This window comes from Somniosus microcephalus, chromosome 19 (assembly GCF_052327205.1).
Source record: "Somniosus microcephalus isolate GS21.2 chromosome 19, FLI_Smic_1.0, whole genome shotgun sequence".
Classification (NCBI taxonomy): domain Eukaryota; kingdom Metazoa; phylum Chordata; class Chondrichthyes; order Squaliformes; family Somniosidae; genus Somniosus; species Somniosus microcephalus.
The window spans coordinates 74,593,015-74,619,590 of record NC_141005.1 but is presented as its reverse complement, the minus strand read 5'-3'; the positions used below and the strand labels follow the sequence as shown (position 1 = coordinate 74,619,590).

General features: G+C 45.1%; 1 protein-coding gene across 5 annotated transcripts in view; it reads left to right on the top strand.

The window, feature by feature from the left end:
- Nucleotides 1–26,576, top strand: part of cabin1 (calcineurin binding protein 1) — a 464,264-nt gene that overhangs the window by 190,823 nt on the left and 246,865 nt on the right. For all 5 annotated transcript variants that reach the window (XM_085962047.1, XM_085962049.1, XM_085962050.1 and 2 more), the window contains exon 28: nucleotides 2,909–3,022. In XM_085962047.1, coding sequence (XP_085818173.1) covers nucleotides 2,909–3,022 — 114 coding nt within the window. The remainder of the gene's footprint in view (nucleotides 1–2,908; nucleotides 3,023–26,576) is intronic.

The following is a 26,576-nucleotide window of genomic DNA, read 5'->3' as shown; positions in this document are numbered from 1 at the left end:
CTCTCTCTCTCTCTCTCAGAATGCGTGGTGCAAAAATGTCACCAACAAAAAAAGGCAAGAAGCGCTCGCCTTTAAATAGCGCTCCCCCAGTCCCTTCCTGACTGCAAAACGCTCCCCTCAACATGTCGTTGCTAGCGGCAGGCAGTAAGGCAGGGGGCGCCACTCAATATTCGGACCGGGGCGCTGCACACTCAACTGACGTCACGATCTGCCGGCGCAGGAGATCGTGGCGGTAGTGTTTAGCGCCACTGCAAAATGTCTAGTTAATTTCATGAGCGGCCCAAACATCACTGCGCACAGGCGCTAGTTGCTTTGCGCCCCATTAGCGCCCTCTTAAGGCGCTAACGGGAGGCACAAACCAACTGAATTTTTCCCCTTTAGACTTCAATCAGCCCATTGTACATTTTAGTGGGAATGCAGTGGAACCTGAATTGACTGGGGCCAGCTTGTGCCTCACGTAGTAGCTCCAAGACCAGAGCACAAAACTGGCTCCGAATGGCTGTAATTGATGGTGGAAGGGGCAGCCTTGCATTGCAGAAGGCTCATTATGGATGTTGGCCCAGGGAAATAGAGAAGATGATGAAACAAAAAAAGGTGTATGATGAATGTCAGGTGAATTCTTCAAGGGAGAACCAGACCAAATACAATAAGTTGAGAGGGGATGTGAAGATGAAAATAAGATTGGCAAAGAGAGAATATGAGAGTAGAATGGTGGTTAACATAAAAGGGAACCCAAAAATCTTCTACCGGCATGTAAACAGTAAGTGGGTAGTAAGAGGCAGGGTGGAGCCTAATAGGGACAAAGAAGGTGATATATGCTTAGAGGTGCCGGGCAAGGCTAGAATACGCAGAGTACTTTATATCGTTGTTTACTAAGGAGGTGGATGCTGACAAACTATCGGTAGAAGTGGAAAAGGTAGAAGCAATGGAAGGGGTGAAAATTGATAGACAAGATGTACTAGAAAGGCTGGGTATGCTTAGAGTGGACAAGTCGCCTGGTCCAGATGGCTTGCATCCCATGTTGCTAAGCGAATTGGGGGAGGAGATAGCTGAAGGGCTTGCCATAATTTTCCAATCTTCCCTAGATGTGGGAGAAGTGCCTGAGGATTGGAAAATGGCAAATGTGACACCATTGTTCAAGAAAGGGTGTAAAGACAATCCTAGTAACTACAGGCCGGTCAGTTTAACATTAGTGGTGGGTAAAGTTTTAGAAACAATAATCGAGGAAAAAATTAACAGGCACTTGGAGAGGTTTAAGCTGATTAAGGAGAGCCAACACTGATTTCTAAAAGGCAGATTGTGTTTGACTAATCTAAGTGAACTTTTTGATGAAGTAATGGGGAGGATTGATGAAGGGAATGCAATGAATGTTGTCTACATGGATTTTCGGAAGGCATTTGACAAAGTACCACATAGAAAGCTGGTTAACAAAATTGAGGCTCATGGAATAGGTGGGTCAGTGGCAGCTTGGATAAGGAATTGGCTTAAGGACAGAAAACAGTGAGTTGTGGTAAATGGCTGTTTTTCAGACTGGAGGATGGTGGACAGTGGTGTTCCCCAAGGGTCAGTGCTGGAGCCACTGCTTTTTTTGATATATATAAATGACCTGGATATTGGAATACAGAGTAGAATTTCTAAATTTACCAATGACACAAAACTTGGGGGTGTGGCAAACCATAAGGATGATGCCAATCGACTGAAACAGGACATAGAAAGGCTAGCAGAATGGGCAGACAAGTGGCAGATGGAATTTAATACAGAGAAGTGTGAGATGATGCATTTTGGCAGAAGGAACAGGGAGAGGCAATATACACTTAATGGCACAGTTTTAAAGAGTGTGAAGAGACAGAGGGACCTAGGAGTTAATGTGCATAGGTCCCCGGACATATTGAGAGAGTGGTTAGCAAAGCATATGGGATCTTGGGCTTCATAAATAGAGGTATTGAGTACAAAAGTAGTTATGCTGAACCTTTATAAAGCTCTGGTTAGGCCACAACTGGAGTACTGCGTCCAGTTCTGGTCACCACACTTTAGGAAGGATGGGAAGGCACGAGAGGGTGCAGAGGAGATTTACCAGAATGGTTCCGGGGATGGGGGATCTTAGCTACAAGGACAGGTTGGAGAAGCTGGATTTGTTTTCATTAGAGCAAAGGAGGTTGCGGGGTGATTTGATCGAGGTGTACAAGATTATGACGGGTTTGGTAGGCTAGACTGGGAAAGGCTGTTCCACTAGTTGATGGTACAAGGACTAGGGGACACAGATTTAAGGTTTTGGGCAAGAGATACAGGGGGGACGTGAGGAAAAACTTTTTTACGCAGCGAGTGGTGAGGACCTGGAACTCGCTGCCGACGGAAGTGGTGGAGGCGGAGACACTCAATGTTTTCAAGGGGAGACTGGATAGGCACTTGAGGGAAATAAACTTGCAGGGCTACGGAGATAGAGCAGGGGAATGGGACTGACTGGATTGCTCTACAGAGAGCCGGCACGGACTCGATGGGCCGAATGGCCTCCTGTGCCGTTATAACTCTAAGTGACCACAATCATCTCCATTTGTAGATTATCAATTATTTTTGCTTGCACAGTTCTTTTCCATAATGAATATATTGCTGAGCGACTATGGGTAGTGGACTGGCTGCACTATTCCACTCAATCTCTAGCTGTAATATGCAGCATTCTACTTTATCGAATGGATGTCTGCGTACCCCTTGGTTTAGCCATCTCATTGTGTAGGGTGATTGCACTGTGACTATTCAGTATTGTTTAAGCAGCAGTTTACAGGATTTGCTCATTTAACGGGCAGAATGCTACAGCCAAGCTTTTGTTTAATTGGGTGTGACTTTTAAAATAAGCCAATAGACTCCCTCAATCTCTTGTGTTCTAACTTTCATCAATTTTGTCTTTCTGCAGAACCTGAACTGGGCTCGGGATGTGTTGCTAGGCATCAGCATTCCATGGCAACAGTTGAAGCACATGCCAGCACAAGGACTCTTCTACGAGAGGAACAAGACAAATTTTTTTAATGTAAGTTTTATAGAAAATTTTCACTGAAATGGTTTATTCCCTCCGCTTTACTATATGTAGTCTGAGTTTTCAGCACTTGGAGACATCACCAGAAGAAACATTAAACCAGGGTTGTCTATGAACCATTACAGTACTACTGTAAACTCAGCAGCTGTTCCTGTCTGATTGTTTGTTTACATTTGTGTTTTTATTTTCTTCACACTATAGAAATTTCAGTGGCACTCACTTAGTCTTGTCCACAGAGATCACAGAACCTAATATGTGTGACCTGTACTTTACTTTATAAAAAAACCCCACAAGAATTGCACCTACTACTAACTCTGCCTGTGTGGGTTGTACTGACAACATCACTGACGAGAGTTGTGTACAACAGAAAAAAAATTAATGTTCTTCAATTCAACAAACTTTGTGTGTGTCTGTAAAGTAAATTGGATTTGTTGCAAGTTTTGCAGTTGAAGTGATTCTACCTTGATGCCAAATACTAGGAGTACCATTTATTCCAGGTTCTGAAGACCAGGCTCCTACAATTTACTGTGCTCAGCCCATAGCCACAAGCATTCACAGACATCTTAGGAACCATTACTCTGCCATTTATGGAAATATGAATAGCCTGAGGGATACAACACCTTTTAAAACACAGTGTTTAACATTGTGCCTGCTGCAATCACAGCCAGGGAAATGTAATGGGTTTGGTCCAAATCAAGGCATAATCTGGATTCAATCTCAATATACACTGGGAATGGTATGTTGGAATGATTATCGTTGAATCAGGTATGTGTTTATGTGGAAACAGTACAGTACAACCTGTGTTATAAATCTTTAAACCACAGTCTGTTTCCTATTAGTAATTTTGAAGTAACTAGCTGGCAATAATGTAAAAGGAAATTTAAATTTTTGTCGCCTTACATTTTAGTATTCCAGCAGACTTCCTGTGGGTTGGGACAACATCAGTCTGCACTTGTTCTGGTATTCCTTGAATTCAGATGAGTTGGAAAGTCTAAAAGTACAATCAACTCAGAGAGCAGTATATTGCTCTACCTTCCCTAGTCAGTGTGCATTGGCAGGTTCAGCTTCGAATTATGATGCTGTCTTCACCTGACACCCACGCCATGCACTTGCCAGCAGTGCTCGGTGTTTAGCAGTCAGAAAGAGGAATTGTGAATGATTTCTCCCTGACCCCTCCCAGGCCGAGAATACTGAGCCCGACTGTAGCATCCCTACTGTTGCCCAGCTAAGCTCTTGGGGAAAACGGGGCAGAGTTTACATTTGTGTCTAAGTTTCTTGTGATTCCTAATTTGACTTTTGTCATCGACATTACTGTTCATACTTTGTTCCCATACCACCTTCTCTTCCAAGCAGATGGACAATTTCTGTAAACAGACTCCGTCTCTTAATGAATCAAAAACTTGAAACTTTTTTCTGACTATTTAAGGTTGGTCTAGTCCAATACTTACAAGGGTAAATTGTTTGTTGGAGAATATGTGGGATTCTCACCCTGTTTTCCTGTTGCCTCAGATTGCACCACTTGACCACTTTATTATACAGGTTGACCTACTGTTTTATTTACAAATAAGATAAAAAGCAGAAAGGATAAGCAAAATGTGAAACAGCCCAATACTTATACGAAGGAACTGGAATCAGTCTGCAAGAGGTCAATTTATGCTGATCCTCTATCTCAATACTGGAGAGAGCGGGAATATGGTATTGAGATAGAGGATCAGCCATGATCATATTGAATGGCGGAGCAGGCTCGAAGGGCCGAATGGCCTACTCCTGCTCCTATTTTTCTATGTTTCTATGCCTTTCAGAAAGCTACCCCTTGGCAAACAATAATTTCTTTGTGTGAAACAGCCTGACTTCCTTTTTTGTGCTCCTTTAGGATATATTACGCGAGTTCCAGATAGTTCAGTGCATTTACACTGGAATGAAAGAATGCAAAAAATAATGATGCATGTTGTGCCCTTTTTTCTTTGAAGAGAGTTCTGTGAATCGTTTGTGATTAAAGGAACAATACCAGTTCTTTTAGAATCATCAGCCCCGATATTACAGGGGAGGCGGGGAGGGTGTGCAGGAGACCGAACAACAGCTGAAGAGCCCGGCAGGGCTGCATTAACATACTCCCGACCGGATGGGGGAGACTGGAGGTTTTCCTGAGGAGCCTGGGGGAGCACTCCTGCTCCTCCTGGCCCAAAAGGAGTGCTAAAAGAGCCAATTACCTTGTGGAGCTGCAGTCGGGGCTCGAGTCTCGCCCCTCAGTTTCTGTTTAAATTTAAGTTGCAGCACCAATGATGTCAGGCTGCGACTTTGGTATGGTAATTAGGCCCCACCTGCCTTTTGCAGGAACCTCGCCCGTGCCCTGAATTATGCAAAATTTAACGGGACGGAAATGAGCTCCTGATATTTTAAACTCCCCAACACCCCCTCCCACCTCTCGGGTGGTTAAAATCGAGGCCATAGAATCATACAGCACAGGAGGAGACCATTTGGCCCATACGCACCTGTGCTTGTTCTTTGAAAGAGCTATCCAATTAGTCCCACTAACCTGCTCTTTCCCCATAGCCCTACAGATTTTTCCTTTTCAAGTACATATCCAATTCCCCTTTGAAAGTTATTATTGAATCTGCTTCCACCACCCTTTCAGGCAGTGCATTCCCGATCACATCTAGCTGCATAAAAACGTTTCTTCTCATCTCATCTCCTCTCCCCTCTGGTTCTTTTGCCAATTACCTTAAATCTGTGTCCTCTGGTTACCGACCCTCCTGCCAGTGGAAACAGTTTCTCCTTATTTACTCTATCATAACCCTTCATAATTTTTAACACCTCTATTAGATCTCCCCTTAACCTTCTCTGCTCTAAGGAGAACAACCCCAGCTTCTCCAGTCTCTCCACATAACTGAAGTCCCTCATCCCTGGAACAATTTTAGTAAATCTCCTCCGCACCCTCCCCAAGGCTTTCACATCCTTCCTAAAGTGTGGTGCCCAGAATTAGACCCAGAATTCTAGCTGAGGCCTAATCGGTGACTTATAACGGTTTAGCATAACTTCCTTGCTTTTGTACTCTTATGGCCTGGATATTAACACGGGCGGGTTACGTAGGGCGGGGGGGTCGGGGGTGGTGGGGGGCACTGAGTTTCGGTTGGGAAACTCTGCAGTTTTAACTCTACAGCGTGCGTCTTTTGTCCTTCACAGGTTCCCTGCCCGCAAGTCAGCTTGATTGACAGTCTGGGCTTCCGGTTGGGCGGGGAGGACTCCGGAGCAGGCCACGAGTGGGTGGGGTGGGGGGGGCGGGTCTGATTCCTGACCCTGAGGGTCTTTGTATGAGGGGGGTAAGTTTGGGGGGCCAGGGGGAAGCATTCCTGCTCCTCCTGGCCCACAAGCAGTGCTGTAAAGGTACTTGCCTTCTGCCCAAAGCTGTCCTCGCCTCCCTTCAGCTGCTGGATTTCCCGAGGCCTGAGAAACCTGGCCGGCCACTGTTACATCTGCACAGCAGGTTGAATCGGAGGCTGCCAGCCTCATTATATTTAAATTGCCAACCCGCCTCCTGGGAACGGTTTGGCTGCCCGCCCCTTGTTCCGCCTTCGTTAAACCTGGAAGGGGGTGGGTTGGATTTCAGATTTATAAAACTTTAACATATACATATATAACGTTTTTGTAATGGACGAGCAAACAAAATGTTAAGATTTTACACCTCGGCAGAACAAGTAAGAATGACTTGGAACTGCTAGCTTCCTGATACCCAGTAGTCTGCTTGTTGTGATACCTGACCTGAGTTACATATTCCATTGGACAGCATTCTGCATTCGTTAGTCATCAGAGACTTGATTTAACTGATTTGCAAACGGTCATTTGCCTCTTTTTGCTGACTTGGACCTTATCCTGCCTGCCATTTTTAATCTAAAGTGAATGAAGGTAGTACAGGAAACTTTTGTTTAAACGGCACCTAAATATCCAGAATCCTCTATTAACCGGCAAAATTCTAGCTCCGAAAACAGCACCTCAATAACCGGCAATATGTCCGAGTCTCCAGCGGTGGCAAGTTAGTCAGTGGGGGTAGTTCTCCAAACTGCCACTACTCGGCCTGTTGGCGCTATCGGAAGTCGGAACACCACAAAAACCCTGCATCAGGAGTCTGACTCTCCCACGCTGCCGGTAGTCTCTTCTGATCCGCCATTTTTCGGGGGTACAGTACTGTGTGTCTCCCACGCTGCTGGTACTCATTGGATTGCATTATGGAAATCCCAAAAGTTGGTCCAAGCAAAAGGAAGAGAGTGGTGTTAACTTTAAAACAGAAAATCGATATATGCCAACGACTAGAAAGGGGAGAGAAGTGTATCAACATTATGAATGAATTCAAAATCGGTTCGTCAACAATCTACGACATCAAATTGCAGAAGGATAAGCTGCTCAAGTTTTATTCAAGCTCGGAGACATCTAAGAGTGTAGAGAAACAGCGTACGCTTCGTAAGCCTAAGCTTGAAGAGCTGGATACCGTGCTTTGAGTGGTTTTCTCTTAAGCGTTCAGAGAGTGTTCCGATTTCCGGACCCATGCTAATCGAAAAAGCGAAGGATTTCTACACAAAGATGGAGCTCACTGACAAGTGTGCTTTCTCTGATGGATGGCTAACGTGCTTCAAGGTATGGCACAGGATACGACGACTCGATATTTCCGGGGAGAAGAAATCAGCTGATCACGACGCCGCAGAAGAATACTGCGATTATTTCAATCGGATTGTGCAGCAACATGATTTGTCGCCAGCACAGCTATACCATGCCGATGAAACTGGCTTATTTTGGAGGTTTTTGCCAGAATCAACGCTTGCTGGGGCTAGTGAGGCTAATACTTCAGGTTACAAGAAAAATAAAGATCGTGTAACCGTGCTAACATGTGCGAACGCTGCTGGATCACACCGGGTTAAACTTCTCATCATTGGGAAGTATAAAAATCCCCGTGCATTTAAGAATGTGAGGCACTTAGCTGTTGAGTACAAAGCTCAAAGAAATGCTTGGATGGATAAGGAAATCTTTTCAAATTGGTTCCATCATATTTTTGTTCCATCTGTGAGGGAACATTTCCGATGAATAGGGAAACCTGAAGATAGAAAATGCATTTTATTGCTTGATAATTGTAGAGCTCATCCGCATGAATCAGAGTTGGTTTCTGGAAATATTTTCACCATTTATTTGCCACCAAATGTAACTTCTCTCATACAACCCATGGACCAGGGCGTTATCCAAAATCTCAAGTGTCGTTACAAGAAAGACTTCCTACGTAAACTGATAAGCCAAGATGACAATACAGGTATTCACGCATTTCAGAAGGAATACAATCTTAAAGATGCCATCTTTAATGTTACATGTTCCTGGAACTTGGTGAAAGGTCACACTTTGAGAGAAGCCTGGTGCAAATTGTGGCCTTCTGTAATGTTTGCTGAAGGTTCTTCTTCAGAGGAGGAATTTCATGGGTTCAATGTTCGTCCGAGGAGGACTACAGTAATGGAAATGGCTGGCATGGTGAAAAATGTAGGCCCAGGAAACCCTCTGTCACCTCCGTGAACGTGATATTGAGCAGTGGGTTGATGCAGATAGAGAAGTTGCTTTTGTGCATATGCTAAGTGATGATGAAATAATGGAGAATGTTTTGAATCCAAAGAAAGAAAAGGAAAGTGAGATGGAAACTGAAGAGGATGAGATTTCTGAAGAGAAGATGATTTCTTGGGCTAAAGCTGCAGAAGATTTTGTTTCATTACTTAAATTTGCTGAAAGCCATCCTTGCTATTCTGCTCAAGAAGTTATGCACCTCCATATTCTGCATTCCACCTTTCTACAAAGAAGGCAAGAGTCCACTAAGCAAGCAGACATCCGGGACATGTTTAAGAAAGCTTCCAAAAGAGTTGAAGCAGTGGAAGTGCCTGAAGAATCTGTTGAAGTGCATGATCCTGATGACCCAGCTGGCATGGATATTCCTGATGAACCAGTTGGCTTGGAATAAGTGTACAGTCAACCACCGTACAGTACTTTATACTGTACTGTACAGTCCTTTATAAGTTTTGTTTTACTGTTATGTAATTAGAGTTATGGATTACCATCAACTGGCAGTACTTTACTTAATCAAGCATCTTCCACCATCCATTTAACACAACATTCTGTAGGTGAGTACCCAATTACTGTATACTGCACATTTCTTGATTTTTTAATTTTCCTTTGTTAAAAATAGCCTGGGTAGATAACCCTCTCCGTCATCCGGAATTTTTGATAAACCGGCAACACGCCAGTCCCGTCGGTGCCGGATACCAAAGAGTCTCCTGTATCTATTTTAACCCTAGCTATTCTTAAACTATAGAAAATTGGTCAGAAATTCCTATTTTGTTACAGGCCGATGTAAAGAGTTCTGTTTGAAAGATTCAGGCACATTTCAGCCAGCAGCAGGAATGCAGAACAAATTGAAATACCATTTAACCATTGGGTCCTTTAGGATATTGAGGACTGACTGGGCATAAGTTACTGTATTACAAGCAACTACTTTACTCAAATAATTCTACAACTCTGAATACTTGAGCACATAATCTAGGATAACGCTCCAGTGCAGTACTGAGGGAGTGCTGCACTATCTGAGGTGCTGTCTTTCAGATGAGACGTTAAAGTGCTGCCTTGTCTGCTCTTTCAGGTGGATGTAAAACATCCCGTGGCACTATTTTAAAGAAAAGCAGGAAGTTCTCTCGGTGTCCTGGCCCACATCTATCTCTCAACCAACATCACTAAAAGAGATGAACTGGTTATTTATCTCATTGCTCTTTGTGGGATCTTGCTGTGTCAAAATTGGCTGCTCTTTTTCCCTATATTACAGCAGTTGCTATACTTAAAAAAAAAAAAAAAAAAAAAAAAAAAAAATTCTTAAATTCTTCATTGCGTGTGAAACGCTTTGGGATGCTCTGAGGCTATATAAATGCATGTTCTCTCTTTTTCTTTGACTCTTTCTTTTTCTTATTATTTCTCTCTCTTTCTCTCCGTCTTTCTTTTTCTCTTTTTACCTTTCACTTTCTCTTTCATATAAATGCAAGTTGTAATCATCACAGGCAGAAAATTAACTTTGATTCCAGATTACAATAACTCAACATTATCTGGGTTCAGCTGAACACAACATTGTTTCACCATTACACCATTAGTTTAGTTCAACTTAACAGCATCATTCAGTTTATAATTACCGTACTTTTCCCCGATGCAGGGTTACCCAGTAAGTAGCTGAGACCAGCGGCCATTGGCAGGGTGGTTTAATGTGGCGGGAGAAGCACTCCTGCTCTTCCCCAGCTCCACGTTCAGAATAAGTAACTTGCCTTTTTATGTTGCAGGCGTTCTGCAGGGTCGTTTTCCCCGAGTGCAGCCCATGATAGAAACATAGAAGATAGGAGCAGGAGTAGGCCATTCGGTCCCTCGAGCCTGCTCCGCCATTCAATGCGATCATGGCTGATCATCCAAACTCAGTACCCGGTCCCTGCTTTCTCCCCATATCCCTTGATCCCTTTAGCCTTAAGAAATATATCTAACTCCTTCTTGAATATATTTAATGAATTGGCCTCCACTGCCTCTGTGGTAGAGAATTCCACAGGTTCACCACTCTCTGGGTGAAGAAATTCCTCCTCATCTCTGTCCTAAATGGCTTACCCCTTATCTTTAGACTGTGACCCCTGGTTCTGGACTCCCCCGGCCATCGGGTGCATCCTTCCTGCATCTAGTCTGTCTAGTCCTGTTAGAAATTTATAAGTTTTATGATGGTGCTGCCTGCCTCAGGACAGACCAATCTTGCCGCGCGGACCTCGAGCTGGTGTTAAGCCTCTTATTTGAATATGCAATGGGCTTAATGACTGCTTCTGGCATGGTTAAAGAACACCTCTTGCTTCCTACCTGCCATTTTGGGACCCGAAGAGGGCGTGTAACAAAGGGGCACTAGGTCTTCCTGTTTAACTCATTAAGCAGCCTGATCAATCAGTAATAGTTCTAGGTTAGAATTTTAATTAAACTGCACAAACACACATGCTGTCTGACTACATTATCTCTACACCCTCTCCACATTTCACTTAATTAAAAGTTAACAAAGTACCTGTTGCTGCTTATACAGATGTCCTAAAGACTTGGTCCTTGTAACCACTAGCATCTGAGCACAGGCAAACAAGTGTTCTTAAACTGATCAGCAGTTTCCGTGTCCTCCCAATAAAGAGCAGCATGGGTTGCAGTTTGTGGAGGGAGGTGGATATTATGAGAAGTGGCTTTTTATTCAGATTTAGGCATTTGTGATAGTTGAGGTTTTTGCCAGTAACAGATGGTGGATCTTTGCGACTGAATCAACAACAACAACTTATATTTACATGATGCCTTTAACAAAGGAAAAACTCGAAAGTGCTTCACAGAGGCTTAAAGAAAAAAATGGAAGCTAGGCCAAAGAAAGAGGGTGAACCAAAAGCTTGGTCAAAGAGGTATGTTTTAAGGAAGGTCTGAAAGGAGATGGAGCGATTTAGGGAGGGAATTCGAGTGTAGACCTCGACGGCTGAAGGTATGGCCACCAATAGTGGGGCGAAAGGAGGTGGGGATACACAAAAGGCCAGAGTCTGACGAATGGAGAGTTCTTGGATGGGTTGGTAGGAGGGAGTTGGGGGTTGTAGGGCTGATGGAGATTTCAGAGATAGGGAGGGACGAGGCAGTGAAGTGATTTAAACATGAAGAAAATAATTTTAAATTGGAGGTGTGTTAGAGCCACTGTAGGTCAGTGAGGACAGGGCTGATCGGTGAGTGGGACTTGGAGGATAGGATACAGGCTGCAGAGTTTTGGATGAGTCGAAGTTTACGCAGAATGGAGGATGGGTGGCCAGCTAGTAGTGCATTGCAATAGCTTTAGACTGGTATCGAGGCCCATAAATGATGCCAATTAGGAGGATTCCCCGTAGAGCTGCTTGTTTGGTCTTCTGTACCTACATCAGATGAACAGCTATCCCACAGGGATAGGGACTGAAAATGGCGGGCCTCCACAGAAAAGGAAAAATCCAAACTCTCATTGTCGCAGGAATTTTAGCAAATTCTTATCATTACTTTAATGGGAGAGCACTTTAGCAGTGCCCCTGTGTTATGTGCCACCCTTATCTTCAACACCTTTTTTTCTGTCCAACTGTTTTTTGGAATATTTTAGAGAAGGTAATTCAGCTCTGATATATTGTTGGCTTTGTTAGCCTAGGCTTGAAATGAACAATTACTGAAAGACTCTTGGTTGGTGACCATCTCTCTGCTAGTTCAGCTCCCTCTTCCTGTTGGGCTCGATAAACTTCCCAAGCCAATTTCCTCGATTCCAGCAGTACTTGCTGTCTAAGCAAAAAAGTATTTAAGTGATGGACCCTTGTTAAAGGAATGAGGTGTCCTTATTGGTACAGGAAACTTTGTGATATCCGGCACCGACGGGACCGAGCTGTTGCCGTCCCATCAAAACTGCCGGACAAACCAGCGCTAATGTTAAAACATACGGAGCTTTTGAGCTCCGTATCTAGCAACAAACCCAACAGCTTCTAAACAGTCAGCCGTAGCTTGCAAGCGTCTCTGTAGCTAAGCAACAGCTTTAGCTAGACCTTGCAGAGCCTGACTGGTGGAAAAAAAAAGCAACGTAAAGAAAAAAAACTTACTGAACCGACTCCTGAATTTTGCCGGTGGATTGAGCATTCCGGACAGTTAACCTCCGGATAAACCAAAGTTTCCTGTAGTAGAATTGCTGATATTGCAGTTCGGACACAAACAAAATAAACAGTGAATTGGCTCTCCAGTCTCTGTTCAAATTAATTTTGAAATATTGGAGTCAGCCCCGAGACTGTGTTCTGAATACCCAAAAACCCAGATCACAGTGGTTCAATCTTACTGCCACCTGCAGACTGATCCCCTTTTCCAGACAGCGCATCCTGTAGGCACAGACCCAACAGTTCAAAAGTAGCATACTTTAGGGTGGGAGGGGTAAGATGTTGAGGCTGTGCTGTTGCAATTGTTGTAAAACTTAACTTTAATTTTAAAATAACCTCTGTGGGGTTGAGGGGAAGTTAAAGAAGCCATATCTTTTTGCTTTTAAAAAAAAAAAATTCAACCTTTCTTGCAAAACAATTGGTATAATAATCCTATTTATACCTTTTATTGGTATAAATGTGAATATATGCAATATATCTTGTCCCAGTAGTTAACGTAATGAACTGTAAGACCTAAAATGTATGAAGACCAAACAGGCTCTCCTAAACTGATCTCAGTAGTATATGGAAAGATCTAGGGGTAGAAATTCAAGATGGGCGATGGCGCAGAACGGGCGGTATCGCATTTGCCGCCTGTTAAAAGTCCCGCTTAATATTCAGTTCTATTGAAGTCAATGGAGCTGAATATCAGCTATGGGAGTTTAAAGGACGGACGATTCGTTCTCGTCCATTTCGCACTATCGTTCAAGATGAACTTCTACCCCAAAGTATTCTGACTCGGGGATCTGTTGACATACAGCTTTAATCTAGCGTCATAAATGTGTGTGGAGTCATCATGACCGCAGTCCCCTCTTTAGTTATACTGTTTCCACTGGATCTATTTTCTAATCTTAGTCCCTTTGACTCCTTACAGTTTTCCAGTAATGCAGTGGTGGACTGAAGGGCAGTAATTTTAAATTTTTGATCCGCCTGGAGTGGTGGGGGTGGGGTTTGTGGGATGGGGGACCCTGGGGAAGCACTCCTGCTCCCCCTGGCCCACAAGGATTGCTCCCCAAGACTGTCCTCGCCTCGCTGCAGCTGCCGGGTGTCCCGAGGCCAGGGATCCCCGGGTGTCCCGAGGCCAGGGATCCCCGGGTGTCCCGAGGCCAGGGATCCCCAGCTGGCCTGCGCAGCAGGTTAAGTCAAAGGCTTCCAGCCTCATTATAATATTTTAAATGCCAACCAGCCTCCTGGGAGCGGGTTGACTGCCTGCCTCTGTCCCGCCTCCGTTAAATCCGAAGTGGGCAGGTTGGGGTCAGGATTCACATTTTTAATACTTTTAACCTCCTACCCGACCCCCACCCACCCGCATTTTGGGGTTAAAATTCCCCCCAAGTTGTTGAGCTCTAATAATGTGCATCCGCCCCACTTGCTTTCCCTCCCTCCCCTCTCACTTTCCCTCCGTCCCCTCTCCCTCCCTCCCCCCTCCCTCCCCCCTCCCTCCCCCCTCCCTCCCCTCTCCCTCCCCTCTCCCTCTCCCTCACTCCCCTCTCCCTCTCCCTCACTCCCCTCTCCCTCACTCCCCTCTCCCTCTCCCTCACTCCCCTCTCCCTCTCCCTCACTCCCCTCTCCCTCTCCCTCACTCCCCTCTCCCTCTCCCTCACTCCCCTCTCCCTCTCCCTCACTCCCCTCTCCCTCACTCCCCTCTCCCTCTCCCTCACTCCCCTCTCCCTCTCCCTCACTCCCCTCTCCCTCTCCCTCACTCCCCTCTCCCTCTCCCTCACTCCCCTCTCCCTCTCCCTCACACCCCTCTCCCTCACTCCCCTCTCCCTCACTCCCCTCTCCCTCGCTCTCCCTTTCCCCCGCTCTCCCTTTCCCTCACTCCCTCTCCCTTTCCCTCACTCCCCTCTCCCTTTCCCTCACTCCCCTCTCCCTTTCCCTCACTCCCCGCTCCCTTTCCCTCACTCCCCGCTCCCTTTCCTCACTCCCCTCTCCCCCCTTTCCCTCACTCCCCACTCCCCTTCCCTCACTCCCCTCTCCCCTTTCCCTCACTCCCCTCTCCCCTTTCCCTCACTCCCCTCTCCCCTTCCCTCACTCCCCTCTCCCCTTTCCCTCACTCCCCTCTCCCCTTTCCCTCACTCCCCTCTCCCCTTTCCCTCACTCCCCTCTCCCCTTCCCTCACTCCCCTCTCCCCTTTCCCTCACTCCCCTCTCCCCTTTCCCTCACTCCCCTCTCCCCTTTCCCTCACTCCCCTCTCCCCTTCCCTCACTCCCCTCTCCCCTCTCCCTTTCCCTCACTCCCCTCTCCCCTCTCCCTTCCCTCACCCCCTCCCCTCTCCCTTCCCTCACTCCCCTCTCCCCTCTCTCCCTTTCCCTCACTCCCCTCTCCCCTCTCTCCCTTTCCCTCACTCCCCTCTCCCCTCTCCCTTTCCCTCACTCCCCCTCTCCCCTTCCCTCACTCCCCTCTCCCTTTCCCTCACTCCCCTCTCCCTTTCCCTCACTCCCCTCTCCCTTTCCCTCACTCCCCTCTCCCTTTCCTCACTCCCCTCTCCCTTTCCCTCACTCCCCTCTCCCTTTCCCTCACTCCCCTCTCCCTTTCCCTCACTCCCCTCTCCCTTTCCCTCACTCCCCTCTCCCTTTCCCTCACTCCCCTCTCCCTTTCCCTCACTCCCCTCTCCCTTTCCCCCACTCCCCTCTCCCTTTCCCCCACTCCCCTCTCCCTTTCCCTCACTCCCCTCTCCCTTTCCCTCACTCCCCTCTCCCTTTCCCCCACTCCCCTCTCCCTTTCCCCCACTCCCCTCTCCCTTTCCCCCACTCCCCTCTCCCTTTCCCTCACTCCCCTCTCCCTTTCCCCCACTCCCCTCTCCCTTTCCCTCACTCCCCTCTCCCTTTCCCTCACTCCCCTCTCCCTTTCCCTCACTCCCCTCTCCCTTTCCCTCACTCCCCTCTCCCTTTCCCTCCCCTTTCCCTCCCCTTTCCCTCCCCTTTCCCTCCCCTTTCCCTCCCCTCTCCCTCCCTCCCCTCTCCCTCCCCTCTCCCTCCCTCCCCTCTCCCTCCCTCCCCTCTCCCTCCCCTCTCCCTCCCCTCTCCCTCCCTCCCCTCTCCCTCCCTCCCCTCTCCCTCCCTCCCCTCTCCCTCCCTCCCCTCTCCCTCCCTCCCCTCTCCCTCCCTCCCCTCTCCCTCCCCTCTCCCTCTCCCTCCCCTCTCCCTCTCCCTCCCCTCTCCCTCTCCCTCCCCTCCCCTCTCCCTCCCCTCTCCCTCGCCCTCGCCCTCTCCCTCCCCTCTCCCTCCCCTCTCCCTCCCCTCTCCCTCTCCCTCCCCTCTCCCTCCCCTCTCCCTCCCCTCTCCCTCCCCTCTCCCTCCCCTCTCCCTCCCCCTCCCCTCTCCCTCTCCCTCGCCCTCTCCTCTTCCTCTTCCTCCCCTCTTCCTCCCCTCTTCCTCCCCTCTTCCTCCCCTCTTCCTCCCCTCTTCCTCCCCTCTTCCTCCCCTCTTCCTCCCCTCTTCCTCCCCTCTTCCTCCCCTCTTCCTCCCCTCTCCCTCCCCTCTCCCTCCCCTCTCCCTCCCCTCTCCCTCCCCTCTCCCTCCCCTCTCCCTCCCCTCTCCCTCCCCTCCCCTCTCCCTCTCCTCTTCCTCCCCTCTCTCTTCCCCTATTCCCTTTTTTGCTCTCTCTCTCCCCCACGTTCCCCCCCCCCCCCCGCAAGCGCAGAGGTCAAACCTTTTTTGAACTGATGCTAATCTGCTTGACCTATGATGCAAGAACATTGCCCTGCCAACTGAAGTGAGTTCAGTCGTCTCTACATTGTTTTTATTGCAGCAGAAAGAAAGGGGCCTGTGAGGAAAGTTCCAAACAGCAAGTGCAAGAGCTGAGGCTAGCAGAGTATTGAGAATAATATTTACAAAATGTGATCGTTCTGCTGTGTCATCTGTAATAAATGAGCTTGGCAGCACTTTTTAATTTGTTGGTTATAGAGCTCAAAAATTAACAGCCTACATTTTTGAATTTGCAGTAACATCTGTACAGCCAGCAATAATGCCTGATGGTCATGTGTTCTGAAGAAAGGACACCAGTCAAAGTCTGGATCCTTTTTAAATTAAGTAATCGATACCCTGGTGACCTTTTTTCTTGGATCTTTTGCAAAAACACAATTCCTCCCGACTACTGATACAGGCAAGTTCTTGGGTTTTCGCCTGGTGTTGCATTTACTGAAATGGTGATGGGGGAAGCCCTCACCCCATGGTAGATTAAAGAGCTCGGAAAGATAGCCCTGTCAGAGAAAATCTTGTACTCCCTGAGGCTAAACCAAGAGAAATGCTTCAGAATCTCCCATTCCTTGCTGCGTTCAGCGGAGGACCAGCACATCAGCAGCAGTTCCCTCAGATTGCACTGCAAGTATCTGAAGTCTGCTGCACCCCATCTGAACAGAGTAAGTGCCTCAGCCCTGGTGGCACAACCAAAATCCACCGACAATAGCCAAGCACCCTAGATTTGTCCACAAACCCAACCACTCAATTAAACTTACTATTACAATTACCATGTACATTGTACCTTACTCTGTGCTATAAGAACAACTGCAATTACCTTGTGAATAATTAGTTATGGTTTATTGATGGCAGCTCACAAGGAGCCCCAATTAATTCTTTTTAAGGAAGAGAGCATTTCTGTAGTCTTAAAGCCGGTTCTACGTTCTGTACACTTGGTGCATCTTGTGTATGTAGCAGGTTTTATTTTTGCCCATGAGCTGTCATTCTATTGACAGATTATTGCCTTCCACAGAGTTGGATTGCATTTTTATTTCTCCTTTCTACCATCGTTACAGCGAGTAAACCCTGGTTGAATAAAAGTAAAAATTGCAAGGATGCTGGCCCTTCAAAATGTTTTTACATCAGAGGTGCCATCCTCATGACCTTCCACTCTTGCTGTATAAAAGGTACGTCCCTGAGCTGTAGAAGTATATTTATATTATAGACAGTAAACTCTTGTTTAAATGACACTTAATCATCCGGAATTCTCTAATAACCGGCAAAATTGATACTCAGAAAACAACACCTCAATAACTGGAAATGTTGCCGAGTCCGAGTCTTAGTTTCTGTTTGCTCCAGAATATTGAGAGTGGCAGCTACTTTAGAATTGAATGTGTGTTTCCCAGAGACTCAATGGATGAGTTCATTTTTCAGTATGTTACTGTGCCATATAGACTAGGGAAGTCCCTGGTTCTATTGCTGATTTTGATGTGAAATTGATTTTCTGAAATCACTGGATTCTCTTGGGATGCTGAGAATTTTTAAAAAACTTATGGGGTTTGTTTTTTGCTGTTTCTCTTTGCTCATCATTGTAACAAATGGCAGTGCTGGGAAATGGAGCACTTTTTGGTGAGAGGAGTTAACATCAAGGACAGTCAGATTATGTACTCAATCCCTGTCGGGGAGAAAGAGCTGAATATTCTCCATTTGGAGGTTTACAGGCGCGTGTTAACCACCCGATGGATTCGTGGCTGTCAGGTGACAGGTCGGAAATCTTCAGTTGTATGGGGAATAATATATAGTTGTTAGGGAATAATAAATACTTCATGGGGACTTACCCAGAAGAAAAAGGTGACTGGCTGTTGGTGAGTTATGGTGTGGAGATGCCGGAGTTGGACTGAGGTGGACAAATGTAAGAAGTCACACAACACCAGGTTATAGTCCAACAGCTTTATTTGAAATCACAAGCTTTCAGAGCGCTGCTCCTTCTTCAGGTGAAGTGGAGAAATGCATAAAGGTGGGGTCACAAGGGGTCAAATATTGCAGATGCTGGGGTCTGTATGAAAAACAAAAAAAGACAAAAAACATTTTTTTTGGCTGGAAATCACAGCAGGTCCGGCCGCATCTGTGTAGAGAGAACAAGCCAATGTCGACTCGAGTCTGGATGACCCTGCATCAGGTGGGGTTACATGCAGCGTGACATGAACCCAAGATCTCGGTTGAGGCCGTCCTCATGAGTGCGGAACTTGGCTATCAGTTTCTGCTCGACGATTTTGCGTTGTCGTGTGTCTCGAAGGCTACCTTGGAGAATGCTTACCCGAAGATCGGAGGCTGAATGTCCTTGACTGCTGAAGTGTTCCCCGACTGGGAGGGAACACTCCTGCCTGGTGATTGTTGCGCGGTGTCCGTTCATCCGTTGTCGCAGTGTCTGCATGGTCTCGCCACATCTCCACACCATGGCTATATATAGAAGGCACTGGTGTGGATAAGTTACTTGGAGGGCAATGTACACTTGCCAGTGAAAGCTGAAAATTGATGTCCAGATAAGGATTATACCAGATAAAAGTTGGTCATGTTATGTAAATAGCATTCAAATCTTCTTTTATTTTTGTTTGTTAAAAATAGCTTCGGTAGATATACCTCTCCGTTATCCGGAATTTCCAATCAACTGGCACCATCCCGGTCCCGTCGGTGCCGGATGCGAAAGAGTTTACTGTACTTGGGTGTTATCCGTGGCTCAGTGGTAGCACGCTCCTCTGAGTCGCAAGGTAGTGGGTTCAGGCACCACTCCAGAGACTTGAGCACATAATTCAGGCTGACACTCCAGTGCAGTGCTGAGGGAGTGCCGCACTGTTGGAGGTGCTGTTTTTCAGATGAGATGTTAAAGCGAGGCCTCACATGCCCTCGCAGGTGGACGTAAAAGATCCCATGGCAGTATTCGAAGAAGAGCAGGAGAGTTCTCTCCGGTGTCCTGGCCAATATTTATCTATCAACCAACATGATTAAAACAGATTATGTGGTCATTATCTCATTGTGGGATCTTGAGATGCACAAATAGGCTGCCTGAAAGCACTATATAAATGCAAGTTTGTTCTTTCTTTATACTGGCTCCTTGTCTGAGCATTTCAGAATCTCTACCATATGTGTTGTGGGATGATTTCTGCCACAGAGGAATAATACTGCTTGTTACTCATTGTTGGTGACTGTACCTGCCCCAGTGTTTGGGAAAAGTCTGTACTAACCTGTGATCAAAAACCCACTTTGTTTGCCTTTATCGGACAAGTGACTTAGGTGTTGAAATTTGTTACAAAAATACCCTAAAATATGCAGTAATCTTGTTCTGGATTTTTTTCTATCTTTTCTGTGGAGAATGTTGAATATTACATTTTTTTAGTGGATGGGGAACGTTGCTTAAGTCAATTTCCACCCTTGCTGGCCTGGTTAGCTATCTTTTAGAGTCCTTGGCTATGCCACAAGTGGCAGATTCATCTGTAGTTCACCTGTCCAGCTATGAACCTTGTCCCTCCCCTCCATTCCAAGAACTAGTGGAGAGTAAGAAGCATCTTCTACCTGTGCTATCAATTACAGTAGCCTGTCCTGCACTGGGTGAGACTCTCATCAGATACTTTCTGTGGTTAGGACAGAACATCTTTCCTGTCATTTCTTCAAACAGTAAGAAGCAGTTGACTATCTTGATTTAGGTGTGAGGCCTGTTTCCTGGTCCACCATTATCTTTGGTTGTATGAGCATAGTTTTGAGACCCTGTGCCATCGGTGGGGCCTTGCATAGAGTGGGTGGTTTATCAGAAAATCATGAATGTCGTATCCACAATTTTCTGTCCATTGAGCAAAGTGGCATGGGGCCTCAGAAAATTTCTTCTATTATTTCTGGAGCTGTCGGTCATGTTATTGCAATTGCCCTTTGATGGAAATAATTTTTTTAGGTGACCAAATGGAAAGTTTCCGATGTCAGCATTCGAATCTTTGGGCTATTCTGGAGATTGGCGCAAGGGAATGACCTCATTGGGAGGAGACAGGATTAAAAAGAGAGCAGCTGTACACCTAACAACAAAATGGAAATGAAAATAATTTTTCAACCTTCTGGTCTCCCAGCCCCCAATGGTCTTTAATCCACTCCCCATCCACACATCTAAGAATTGTCTACAAATATTTGAACCTAAATGGAGGAGCATCATGATGGACAATATCTGTCCGGAAGATTGGTGATCATGACGAGGACGCTTGTTTCTATGTCACAGTTTCTTCCGGTTATTGGAAGCTCCGCAGGTATGTTCAGGACGAGAATTGCCGGTACAAATTACTCCCTTTCATGTCACTTCTACCTCCCAAGAAAATGTCTGAGTGATTAGAGCCAATGTACTGCCGCAATACTTGCAAACCTCTGTTTTGGATGATTTGTTTTGATGAGAGGTGGTTCTGGCAGGTTTTTTTCCTCGGGGTCTCTCTCTTCTCATTGATTATGGAAAAATTATCAGTTTGAGCCAAATGTCAAGGACTTGACATTTGTAGGCACCAATTTTCAGACAACTCTGAGAATTGTCTGCCAACAGGACAGTTTCTCACTCTGCAAAGTGTGACTTCTTTACAAGAATGGATGCACGTAACTGCTGAACACAACGTATAGACTCTGAAAGCCGAGGCTATCAGTGCAGGATTGAGTGTAAGACTATTCATTAGTCACTTGAAGGTTGTTTCCAGGTTGTGCTCCAGCAGCACAACTTGAGGATAGATGACCTGCAGGCTCCAGTGGTCAGCACAGAATCAAATTTTAGAAGACAGTCATGCTATAGCATCTTCTCCAACAAACTCTGATAAAGATAATGGGTGCGTCGCTGATCAGTGGAGGGGCTCACTCTCGGAGGCTTGGACGACAAATAATCTATTGGTTTTGTGGAGGAAAAGTTTCTTTAAAAAGAAATTTATGATCCTTTCAGTCTTGTGGAAACTGAAATTGGAGAAGGCCTGGAGAAATGGAGAAATTGTCCTGATTACCCTGTATTGGCCTAGGATATCCTGGAAATGATCAGTGCTGACCTGTTCTCATTTCTTCACAGAACTGACTTTCCCGTCATTTATTGAAAACTAGCTGACTGGATAATGCCCTTTGTCGTGGACAAGTTAATAGTGCACATCTTCTAGAAATGTGAACATATAAAAAAAGTGGAGAGAAAAGACAATAAATGCCATCCACACAAACCTTATCCATTAGACGATGCAACCTCTTGCAGCACCCTCCCCAAACTAGTAATGATAAATCCTGTGATAAAAAGATCTGTGGCCAATGCCAGGAAAAGCTCTGGAAAGTTCTTCCCCAAGTGCCTAAGGCAATAAAATTAAGCTTATAATAGTAAATTGAGCAGGTCAATCCCTTGGTGCATGGCAGAAGGTTTAGATGTATAATATAAAGTTCCATTGGTGTATTCCAATACCTTGTCTGTGAGCTGAATCAAAGTTTTATAAGAGTGTGTGTCTATATTTCAGAGTTCTTCCCAGGATGCATGATGATTGCACAGTTTTGTTTTATGAGAGGAACTTCAAGCTCGTATCTTTCTCATCTTCTCCAGCCCATTGTGAGATTTGAATTTGTTGCCTTATAACAATGGCCAAGGGATTCCACCTGTGCTCGCAAGCCCACAGTTTTAAATAAGTGAACAGTGAGTGCGGAAATGGAAAACCCCAGCTAATGTGACCAGTGTCCAAGCAGATGCAGTTCTCTGAATTAAAGTTTCTATCGTGGCTCTCTTCATAACTTTGTTTTCCTGATTTGGTGAGCTTGAGGCAGTCTAATTTGATTTGACATTACAACAGTGGTGACCTCAAGCCAGATCCTAAATTTCTACGAAAAATAGTATTGGAATTTGCAGCACCAGTTCTCTGCTCATAGATCAGAAGTTAGTGTTTAGATGTCATCTCATCGATGCTTAGCGTTTTGTCAGAATAATATCTATTTGTGAGGCTGACCAGCTTCTCATACGTGATGTAATGCATTCCTTGAACACCATTATATCACAAGAAGATCATAGAATGCATTTGCACCGCTACCAAAAAGGATACCGTTGATTGTATCTCCAAAGGCACCTACTTTTAATTCTTTCTGTATCAAAACAGTAGAAGACTATTGAGAGGAAATGAGAACATAAAGATAAAAGTGGATGTGATATTGAAGAAGATAAAATAGTTCAAGTTTTAAACGAATACTAGTGGTGCTGTGTTTCGCCTGATCTGTCTCTGGGGAAGTTGTCTAAATTGCCACATGAGGTAATTGTAGCTGGTTGTAAACTCCAGAGGTCAATTAGAGAGCAGTTGTAGCTGCTTGTAAATTTCTGGCTTTGGGTTGGAAGAACCCAGCATGAAATGACTGGTTTTCTTTAAAAAAAAAAGATTTTTTGGCATCTGCAACAAAGTGTTTAGTCTGGAATGTGACTGATGCACACTAGATGTAATACTTTTTTTTATTGATAATTACATATACATACAAGTATTTAGAGAGGATATCACTAACTTAATACCTAAATTCTGCAGTATGTCCAATGTCCTAGTAGGTTTTGAAGTCTGTGTGGTACAGTACTTGATATGTTGAGACCAACCAATCCCCTGAGATGGTGCTCAATGAAATCAGAAGCACTACTTGTCATCGTGAAGGGATGACTCCGCATTGGTGATGCTGTGAAAGACTGGAAGCAAACAAATGTTGTATCTATATTTCAAAATGTCCACAAATCACCATGAAATTGTAGGGCCATTAGTCCAACAAGAGGTAAAATAATGTACACATTCTATAGGTAGGCTGGAGGAGTAAGAGTGTAGCAATAATCTAACCTGAAGCAGCCAGAGTGCATTTAGAAGAGGAAGATCCTACCTGACAAACCACCTTGTAGACTTTGAAGATGTTATCGGTAAAGTGGATAGTGGTGCTCCTCATCATATACCTGTAGTTTATTTGGACTTTCACAAAGCTTTTGACAAGGTTCTATGTCAAAGATGCCTAACTGAACTAAAAGCCACCGGAGCATGAAGCTGCAGAAAAAGCTATTTTTTTTAAACAAGGAAACCGAATACTTGTGTGAGGTGTAACAGCAGATTGGGGAAAGCTGTTTTGTAGACTACCGTGTAGGTCAGTGCCTGGATTCCTGTTGTTTATAATCTACATCAATGACCAGGTTACTAAAATTAACGGTAAGCTTGTCAAATTTGGTATTGAACAGACTAGAGACCGACGATGCAGCTAAAGATTTGCAAAAGAATTTCGATCAATTATGCAATTGGAGAGACTAATGGTAAATTCAATTTAAACTTACAAATGTGAAGTTGCCGAGAGCTTCAAATAAAATGTGGGCGATAAGTAAAAAAGGGAATGGAATTGGCACAAGGAGATTTGGAAAGGGACCTGGGCTGATGAAGTACATCACTTTCAATATCAGTGAGGCAAAACAAGATGGCTGAAATTTTTAAGCTGGCACAATAGAATACAAGTCAATAAATGACATTCTAAGGCTTTACAATGTATTGCTCAAAACATATTTAAAGTATTTTGTTCAGTTTTGATCTTAATGCCGCAAAAAAGAAATGTGCATGGGAGGGGTGGAGAAAAGAGCAAGAAGAATGATCCCAGTATAAAATGGATGCAGCAAGGTTAACTTCAGCTCTGCGAAGAAATTGGCCCAAGAAAGGTACATTAGATAACCTAGAATATTAAACTGAGTCGAACTATTTATCACTTAAAAGCAAGCCAGGAAAGTAGGACCAGAGGACATTAATGGAAATGAGTGAAAAGTTTATTTAAATCCAGTATCACAACGTTACCTTTTTGGATATCTGTGGCACAGTTGTAAGTGGGAGTATCGAGCATGCCTTTCTAACTTCACTACAAATGGCAAATAGAGAAAATCTGCCCCAAAATGGTTATAAATGTTTGGAATAATATGCCAGGCAGATAAGAGGTTAGATTTTTTTTTAAGTATAGTTGAAAGACCCAATGGAAATGTTAGGGTACTGGAAAGATGAACTTTGGGAGAGTTGAGGTATAAAAGGGATGAGCTTTGATGGGAGCGTTCGGGTACTGGAGAGTTGTGGTGGTAAAGAATGAGCTTCATTGGACTATTTAATGTTTTCTTGCCCCATACATTCTTGCAGCAACCCACAGATGTTTACTAATTGATACTGTCTGAAATTGTCAGGCAGAGTGCATGGCTCTATTGACTGAAGTATCCCAACAGGATTGGGAGGGACTGCAATCCATTGTCACCACATAAATCTCCTTCATTATGTGGAGGATGTTGCTGATGTTCAAATCGAGGCATCCTCCATGTAGCAAGGCCCGACTCACCTACAGCCTTTCTGTAGCTGTTGGATATAATGATGTGGACATAGTTTACTATGTGATATGGGAAAGGCTAATGTACTGACATCTGAATGCCTTTAAAGGGCAGCATTTATTGTGTGTTTTTTTCCTATGTCTTTAAGCTGAGTGCACTTTTGAGATATGTTGCAGGTATTCTATGTATCTCAGCACAAAAAATAGCAAGCTCTGAACTGTGAAGTGCTGTGGTTTTAGTTGTGTAGGCGCTCTTTGTATAGCATTAGTTGTGATTGTGAAGTGATTTATGAAAATTCCTTTTGACAAATTCAGGCAACTGTCAGTTTGCAAAAATGTTTGGATTGTGTTCATTCAATTCACAAGTGGTGGACAGTTATAAAATATAAGGGCATATTTTTATAGGTCCTGGCTCATGGTGAGGTGCAAGCGCAGCCCATCATGTTCCATCCATTGAAATCTGTTGCCCTATAGTTTAAATGATGTTGCCAAGTCTTATGATTTGCAGATGGTTTTTAAATGCTTTCACTTCAGAGGAAATTTAAACATTTAGAAAGGTACAAACTCGCAGGTGTGTGAAGGTGGCAAGGGTTGACTTGCCTTCTGAATTTCTCCCGTTTCCTCTGCCTCTTCCCCCTCCCCATACTCATGAGTAAGTGCCCCATGGGTAGCCCAGCTGAGATCGGGAGCTTGCTGTATAGGGAATTATAAGGAACTCTCAGCTTGAACTTCATGCATTTCTTGTGAGTTCCTTGCACCCACAAAGCAGGACCCTAATCTATGTGAAGTTGGAGTTAATGCTTCTTAGAAAGCCTAGAAATGACTGTTTGGGTATTAGTGGACGAACACGAGTTGTTTCTAGGATATTCCTCTGCTATTTTAACACAGACATTAAGCTGTTTAAAAGAAAGAAACGAAGGGTTAAAAATTCGTGGTCATCACGAGTTGCCAGTGTCACCGCGGCCTCGGGTTAACAGCCTCGGGTCGCTGAAAATGGTTGAAGCATTAGAGGAGAAAAATTTGCGCTGGGGGCTAGAGTTTTTAGCGCAGCGCTAACTCGCCATGTAATGCCCTCCTGGTGGCGTTACTACAGGCATCGGAGGCGAAGTTACTGTCCAGAAGCAGCATACCATCTTCCAACAGTCTCTGGAAGTGAGGCAATGAGTTCACTAGGCATTGTGGGACATTAAAAGGGCACTGCCTTCTGGAAAAATAAAAATGAAATAAAAATAGCTGTTTTCAGCCCTTACTGCCTTAAAAAAAAAAAATTAACATTAAAAAGTCCCAAATGAGAGTCTTCATCTCTTAAGGCTGAATTCCTTTCCGCAACTCAAAAAATGGAAAAAATGCTTCAGCACCAACACAAATGGCTCAGCAAGCCAGAGAAGGGGCACCCAGGGTCTCGCACAAGGCACTCCAGCTTTGTGCAGGAGGTCAATACTGCGAGAGGTCCTCTACCCACGGGCCAGGAGGCCCTCCAGAAAGAACGATGTGGGACCACAAAACCAAGGCCATCACTGCCAGCAGTGTCGCCTCCCACCACCTGGCTCCAGTGCCCAAAGAAGCTTCATGACCTCAGACCACTGGTCAAGGTCAGTGAGTGCATTTTCAAAAGCCGTTTCCTGCCAACTGCACCACTAGCTTCACACACTGCTCAATGCATCTTGACCTGAGACGTGAACTCTGTTTCTCTCTCAAACAATATGGCTGACCCACTGAGTATTTGCAGCATTTTCTGTCTTCTCGGAGCCTTCCTTTACTATCTGAATCCTTGCAAGCGTCCAGCAGCACACT